At 43.6% G+C, this 8,512-nt stretch overlaps 1 protein-coding gene across 1 annotated transcript; it reads right to left on the bottom strand.

The window, feature by feature from the left end:
- Positions 1-5,645: 5,645 nt before the first annotated feature.
- LOC124656413 (transcription factor WRKY45-1-like) lies at positions 5,646-6,617 on the bottom strand. Its single transcript, XM_047195164.1, has 3 exons — positions 6,424-6,617; positions 6,207-6,314; positions 5,646-6,108 (listed from the first exon to the last, which is right to left on the bottom strand). The coding sequence occupies exons 1-3, from the start codon at positions 6,615-6,617 to the stop codon at positions 5,646-5,648; spliced, it is 765 nt and encodes a 254-aa protein (XP_047051120.1).
- Positions 6,618-8,512: the final 1,895 nt, after the last annotated feature.

The following is an 8,512-nucleotide window of genomic DNA, read 5'->3' as shown; positions in this document are numbered from 1 at the left end:
CGACTTCACGTGTCTTAATAAACATTGTCCAAAGGACCACTTTCCCCTCCCGAGGATCGATCAAATCATCGACTCCACAATGGGATGTGAACGTCTTTCCTTCCTGGACGCGTATTCTGGTTACAACCAAATCTGCTTAAAAGAAGAGGATGAGGTCAAAACAGCTTTCATAACACCTTATGGCGTGTTCTGCTATAGAACGATGCCTTTCGGGTTGAAAAACGCGGGAGCTACTTATCAGAGGATGATGCAAAAGTGTCTCGCCACGCAGATTGACAAGAACGTCCAAGTATACATCGACAATGTAGTAATTACAACAAAGAAGGGGTCATCTCTGATTGATAATCTCAAGGAAACCTTCGACAACCTAGACAAGTTTCGTCTCAAGCTAAACCCGACAGTGGGCCAAGGGGGAAACCCTGGACGCACCATCCTTTATAAATAGAGGAGAGGGGTGGCCGACCACTTGTCCCCTCCCTCAATCCTAGCCGCCACCTCTCCCCTCCTCCTTCTTCCTGCGCTGGCTTAGGCGAAGCCCTGCAGGAATTCTCCTCCACCACCACCACCACGCCGTCGTGCTGCTGGGATTCCGATGGGATCTATGATACGTCCCAAACGTATCTATAATTTCTTTTGTTCCATGCTACTTTTATGATGATACTCACATGTTTTATACACATTATATGTCATTATTATGCATTTTCCGGCACTAACCTATTGACGAGATGCCGAAGAGCCAGTTGTTGTTTTCTGCTGTTTTTGGTTTCAGAAATCCTAGTAAGGAAATATTCTCGGAATTGGACAAAATCAACGCCCAGGGGCCTATTTTTCCACGAAGCTTCCAGAAGTCGGAAGAGGAAACGAAGTGGGGCCACGAGGTGGCGCCACACTAGGGCGGCGCGGCCCAAGCCCTGGCCGCGCCGGCCTGTTGTGTGGGCCCCTCGTGACTCTCCCGACTCTGCCCTTCCGCCTACTTAAGGTCTTCGTCGCGAAACCCCCAGTACCGAGAGCCACGATACGGAAAACCTTCCAGAGACGCCGCCGCCGCCAATCCCATCTCGGGGGATTCAGGAGATCGCCTCCGGCACCCTGCCTGAGAGGGGAATCATCTCCCGGAGGTCTCTTCATCGTCATGATCGCCTCCGGATCGATGTGTGAGTAGTCCACCCCTGGACTATGGGTCCATAGCAGTAGCTAGATGGTTGTCTTCTCCTTATTGTGCTATCATGTTAGATCTTGTGAGCTGCCTATCGTGATCAAGATCATCTATTTGTAATCCTTCATGTTGTGTTTGTTGGGATCCGATGAATATTGAATACTATATCAAGTTGATTATCAATCTATCATATATGTTATTTATGTTCTTGCATGCTCTCCGTTGCTAGTAGAGGCTCTGGCCAAGTTGATACTTGTGACTCCAAGAGGGGGTATTTATGCTCGATAGTGGGTTCATGCCTCCATTAAATCTGGGACGATGACGGAAAGTTCTAAGGTTGTGGATGTGCTGTTGCCACTAGGGATAAAACATCGATGCTTTGTCTAAGGATATTTGTGTTGATTACATTACGCACCATACTTAATGCAATTGTCTGTTGTTTACAACTTAATACTGGAAGGGGTTCGGATGATAACCTGAAGGTGGACTTTTTAGGCATAGATGCATGCTGGATAGCGGTCTATGTACTTTATCGTAATGCCCTGATTAAATCTCATAGTACTCATCATGATATATGTATGTGCATTGTTATGCCTTCTTTATATGTCAATTGCCCAACTGTAATTTGCTCACCCAACATCTGCTATCTTATGGGAGAGACACCGCTAGTGAACTGTGGACCCCGGTCCTATTCTTTACATCTGAAATACAATCTACTGCAATTGTTCTTTACTGTTCTTCGCAAACAACCATCATCATCCACACTATACATCTAATCCTTTGTTTACAGCAAGCCGGTGAGATTGACAACCTCACTGTTACGTTGGGGAAAAGTTATGTGATTGTGTTGTGCAGGTTCCACGTTGGCGTCGGAATCCCTGGTGTTGCGCCGCACTACACTCCGCCGCCATCAACCTTCAACGTGCTTCTTGACTCCTACTGGTTCGATAAACCTTGGTTTCTTACTGAGGGAAACTTGCTGCTGTACGCATCACACCTTCCACTTGGGGTTCCCAACGGGCGTGTGCTTTACGCGTCATCAATCTACTACCTCCGCTGCCCGCTGGAACGGGGAGTGGAAGGTCTTCATCGACTCCGTACGTGTAACCAAGTACGGAAGTGCTGTCGGATCGCAGCACCAGAAGGATCATCGTCATCAACAATGAGATCGGATCTCGTTAAGTCTTTGGATCTTTTTTTTTTGAAACGAGAAATGAAACCATGTCTAGGAGGAACTAGACACTTTTTTGATATAGTAGAAGCGGGACTTGACGTGACAATTCTAAAATTCTTCCCTGACAGGAATCGAACTCCGGTCGTTGGGGTGCGCCACTGCGACCCCAACCACTAGGCTAGTTCTCATCTATCTCGTTTCACCTATCTCTCATAGATTAGACTTTGGATTTTCCATAGATTAGATCTTGGTTATATTCGTTATTGCGGTAAAAAAAATTGTTTCTATGCTACGAACCCTATAAACTACATATAAGTGCAATACAGGTGAACAAAAAATACATGTACATATAAACGAAGTTCTACTACACCGAGAATGGAAAACTAGTATAATGAAAAGCATAATACAAAAGTACACTAAAAAAGAGTACAACTACAAACCATAGTACCGTTACACTACAACCCGAGTATAGCCGTATTAGTTTTTGAAGTACAGAAAATATTCTCAAAACCTATCAAGCTAAAATATAAATTTAAATATCTCGTCACGAGGAGCTCAACTCTGAAAACCTTTTGTAATTCGGGGAAAAGGGTCTAGAAGATATCTCATTTTAAAATTTTGTATCTATAAATATCCATACAACCTGCATCCCATATTGGAATGAGAAATCCCATCAAATCTCTCTAGTTTTGATACTTCTCAAACATGCAGCCACCTCATAGGGGTCTCCGTGGAAGGAGAAGCTAACACTCGTTGAGACGATAACACTCGTTGAGACGATATTGTGTGTGGAAGGGTAATGCGACACTTGACAAAACAGAAATGTGTGAGCTGGACCGGTATGTCCTTCTGTAGAGGTATCTAAGAAAAATGGTAATGTGGTACTTATCGGCCTATGTACATTATATCTCCGCACCCACAAATTAACTCAACCCCGCAAAAAAACATAATTAAATTAATCCCAAGCATCACATATCTCTATCTGTAACTAGAAAGCAAAGACAGACATCATCCTACTCACTCCGGCTCAAAGTAAAGTGTTGTTGCGTACCCTTTCACCCATGAGAAACACCCAGGAGGCGATTAGGGTTTCTTCGCATCCCATCGGAGCCGCCGGCAATCTACCTCGCTTCTGTGGCCTTTGGGCCATGGAGGCGGGGTGGATCTTGGCCCCCGTCAGCGGGAGGGCTTCGTTCCCCTGGTTTTAAGGTTTTATTTTGGTGGTGCACAGATGGGGCAGCGACGCCTTTTCCAATATAATCTCTTTGGCCTCAGCCCATCTCGATGGCGATGTTGAGAAGCTTGTGGGAGTGGTGTGGTTCTCTAGGATTTCTTCTAGTTGGGGGATATTCGGATCGTTATGGAGCTTCATCGGTAGTTATTCCTTCTTCTTCGTCTCCAGGATGGATGTGGTCTTTTTAACCCGTTCGGCGACTTCCCATACGCAGCCAACAATATCATGCCGTCTCGGGAGGAGCGGCAATGGCCGTTTGGTCCATGGACCTTCAGTCCGGTGTTTGGTGAAAATAACACAGTCACAGACAATCCGATTAACACTTATTTAAGCCTATATCACATACTAATAAAATGTGCTAGTAGATAGTACATCATATGATACCGCACTACCTACATCCAAACTTGTACCCAGGGCTTGAATATACTATACTACGTAAGCGGATAGGTAGGTGCATGCATGTACGTCCCTAGGCACTTGTGTATGGTTGCAAACAACATTTATTCAATTATGTCCTTATATATTATAGTATAAGTGCTGTATATAGAATTATGTGTTCTCATATAGTATGGTATATCTGCTGTACAACAGAGCATATACGACAAACTTGTGGCGGCCGTGGGTGGGACCACTAGCTAGTTGCAACTACTAATTCAGCTAGTTGCTGTCGTTCGGTACTCTATCCAAGTAACATCAAGCAACTAGCTAATTAATTATTCAACCCGCAGAGGAGGGGTGGATTAATCAAAGCATATACTACCTCCGTCCCAAAGAATAAGGCGCACACGTATTCCAAGACAAATTTTGATCATAAAAATTGAGCAACAAAATCTTGATTATATTATATGTAATTAGTATCGTTGGATTCATATTGAAAAGCACTTTCTAATGATGTTAATTTCATACAAACAATCTTTATATATTTAAAGTAATATTTAGTCAAACAAAAAACATGTAAAACGTGAGCGCCTTATTCCTTGAATCGGAGGTAGTAGTGTATATGTCAAAATGGCCAAAACATCATTTGACCGGGTGATGGTGGTCAGACCAGAAGAATTAATTGTGATGACAATATGATGAATAATAAACATGTGTGTTATGTTTGTGGTGTTTGAACACAAAAATGTATGATCCGAACAAAGCAAGACACCATCATCGGTAAAATTCTAGCCCCACGTGTATGATGCACACATTCATATATCGAAGAATTTAAATCCCCACACCCACCCAACGAAATATTGTTATAAGCTCGAAAGAGAGACAACGAGCTACACACTTTGCCAATCCTAAAATAAGAAATATCCTACATGATGGGATATATTGATCTCCTCTTAAAAATATAAGATTTCAGGTAAAATAACTGATGCATGAAACTTAGTTGCTACTAGAGTCAATCAAATGGTTCCATTTAAGAGCCAAGAAGTACCCATAAATATTTAAGAAAAATAATTGCATCCTATTTTGATCCATGCTTGAAATTGTTCAAACTTGTTTCCCACCCTTCTAATTTGGTTCGTACTTTGGGGTGGATTGACGGCTGCGTGCATATCATTATATATGGTATCAGAGACTAGAGGTATTGATTTCAAGACTCAATTAGCATACTTTTTTTTTATAAAAGTAATTGCGGCATACGATTGATCCCACATCCTAAAATAAGAAATATTCTACATGTAGACTAGATGTGAAGGGGGTTAAAATACATTGCTCGTCGATCTTCACCATGATGAAATGGCCAGTCCATCCCATTTGAGAGGAAAGAGAGAGAGATCTCTAGTTCAAGACTCAACCATCCACTTCTAATAAGACCCATGCAATATTGCATATACTTCTCCATTCGTTCAGACTTTTGAGTGAGTTGCCCGGAGCATGAAAGTCATAATTCAATATGGTTATGCACCAAATATACAAAAATTGCAAACTACTTATTGTCAAAAAAAAAATGCAAACTAGTTTTTTGCATATAATAATGTCTGTCGAACAAAAAAATCCCATCCAAAATATCGCAAGCAACCATTGCTCTTACAGACAATTTAAGATATGATTCCATAACTTTGTTCCACATGATTCAAGTTTTATTTTTACCAATATCCATTCTTTAGGAGGTCATGCCCATGTGCATCTATTGCCCAATCCGTGTCCAAATCAAAAGGTGAAAATGCACCCACGTCATAGAGCTGATCATATGTGTTGACCTCTGCATTTGCCAGGTCTGGCGCCATGTCCAGCAGCTTGCAGCTGCTCTCGACGGACGCTGTCCGTTGGTGGTGGTCAACTACAACCGAAGTGCAGGTCACCGAAATGTTGCTGCACTGGCTGTCGCTCGGTGAGAGCTCGCCGGCGCCGCCGCCACTGCTACAGCCTATGCTCTCTCTCTTGACGATGGCGGCGGTGTCATTACCGGTCGGCTTGCAGGTGTGTTGGCCGAAGTAGACGACGGTGTACATGGCGGGGTCATCGGTGCCGGCACAATCTTGGTACTGCTGCACTGTTTTTGTTGCTCCGCAGTCCTGTTCTTGCTTGTAGGTGCATTTGTAGTAACTCCTGCTCAGTCCAATATAATTCATATCATTCATCGTCAAGGGCCAACTTTTGCAATCTGATTAACTGATGCACCCAATGAAAACTATATGTATATGTACCTCGGGTGATTTGCGTTGTTGATGAGCTTTTGCCCATACTTCCTCCACTGGTGGCCGTCGTAGTGAGGAACAGGCGTTTCAAGTGTCACAGAGTCATCGGCTGATCTCCTGCTCAATTAAATCATCAATTAAGCATGCAATGATTATGATGGATCCATCAATTAACTATTCTCTAATCAATACACAAATAATGCAGTGTTCTCCATTCCTTAATTACCTTCTCTTGCGCTGCTGTCGATTGGCCTTGGCATTGTCGCCGCCGTCGCCGGAGAAGATCTTCTTGACTCTCCTCTTGTCATCCACCACCACCTGCGGCGGCGGGGGCGCGTCGGCAGCTCGAGATTGCTCGAGCCGAAGGAGCTTGAGCTCGGATATAGCCTTGGCCGAGCAGTCTAGTATGCTATCGAACATCTGTGCGACGACCTCAGCTGGGTCGCCACCGGCAAGTTGAAGCGCCGGCAGCACAACGGCCCGCAGCTGCGTCACCAGGGACTGCTCCCTGGCCATCTCCCTTAACGCCGCCGCCGAACGGTTGTCCTTGTCGCAGACAAGCGTCGACGAGCTGCTGTTCTTGCTGTGCTTCATCTCTGTGAAGTCTCAACTAATGCTCCTCTCCTGGATCTGAGAGTCAGATTAGGAAGCTTATAGTGACTCCAAAGGTTTAGTAGTCCTATATATGGGGACAGAACCGCGTAAACTATAATGGGCAGGACTGCAGGAGGGGATCGATCAATATACAATCGCCAACTTGCACATAAAATTGCCTCCTAACTAAAACACAATCGGCTACATGCATGTGTACGCAGGAGGGGATCGATCAAGCACATGGGATAATTCAGATGAGACCTAAATTAGACTGTCGAATACATCGGTAGCATCTGCATGAAGGCATGGTCAATGTCGTCTTGTGCTCACCAGTTACCCTATGATGATCAAATCAAGCACGTGCGTGTATACTTCTGCGCCAAGACCACGAATGAATATAGTTACGTCGATCACGTCAGGCTGTGAGAGGCAGGCTCATGTCACCACAATCTCGATCGTCAGCCCCAAATGTGGCCATGCTGCAGACTGAAGTAAAATGGTAAATTACGACTCCCTCGGTCGTCTGCAAAGGCATATCTTTTCTATGCCTTAGCTACGTCTGCGAGCGTGTGTGTGGGCAAATTAATTGGAATTGTATTTTGGAGTGTATTGCATCTCTAACACGTTTATATGCTCCTTGTTTGTTCCTTCCCATTGATCGATGGTCATATATCATTATCAAGCTCAGAGACTGAGCTAGCCGAGTGAAGTTCAACGAGACGAGACGAAATACACAGGGAACGTGGTTAAGAGAGGAATAAAAGAGGGGGCGCATAATTTGGAAACTCTAAGGTTTTCGAAAAGGTTTAGTAAACCGGCATGGATGGACTAGTACAAGAAACTCAAGCAGATATTAATCTCATTTTTTTCGATTTAGCAGATATTAATCTCTTGAACACACACCGGCACAAAATATGGGAACATATAACAAATCACTTCTGCAAATATTCTAACCTTTCATAGTTTCTAAGAATCGTTGGAAATTCCTAGCTTTAAAAACACATCTTTCCTTCTGGGTTTTGCGTCACGATGTGGCGTGTTCCTTCAAATAATTTACCACCCTAGCTAATATGATCATTTCTTTTCAAGTGGGCCTGCCTCGCCACCACAGCGTTGTCCTATATTGCCGTGGATAATGATGTTTGATACATTGTTAGTATATTATGTACCAGATGCATTATGGATAGATTCCTGTGTTTAGTCGACGCTGCCTGCTGTACATGCAATGACAAAATGCACGACAACCAATTCCAGCCAGCTCAAGCAGATAATCCAAGGCACCGGGAATAGTCAACTATATATGTTTTTGGCCTTATATAGCTCGGTAAGGAAACTGCACCGAGAGCTAAAAATGGAGGCATTCATGCAGCCTGATCGATGGTAGTAGTATAACATGTAAGACAAAACGATCAGAAATATGCAGTACCACCATATTTCCCTTAATTAAGTGTTTAGCGTGCACAGCATCATCATCCCTATAGAACCATATTTAGCACTAACCCTTAGTGCCGCCGATAAGGTTAACAAAGCCTAGAGAAGAACTCATGTCGCCTTTGTGAAATGCTCTTTTCCTAATTAAGGGAAAACCTGAGTTGCAACTCATACGCATCTCACAGATTAGCAAAAATCAATGCAAATCCACCGGATGAAGACTTGAACTAGCTCTAATTTAATCCTCATCCAGATAATAATTAGCAATTCTTAATAAAACAGTTGTATCC

This window comes from Lolium rigidum, chromosome 5 (genome assembly GCF_022539505.1).
Source record: "Lolium rigidum isolate FL_2022 chromosome 5, APGP_CSIRO_Lrig_0.1, whole genome shotgun sequence".
Classification (NCBI taxonomy): Eukaryota; Viridiplantae; Streptophyta; class Magnoliopsida; order Poales; family Poaceae; genus Lolium; species Lolium rigidum.
Note: the sequence above shows the minus strand (reverse complement) of the source record. Positions and strands in the feature narration are given on the sequence as shown.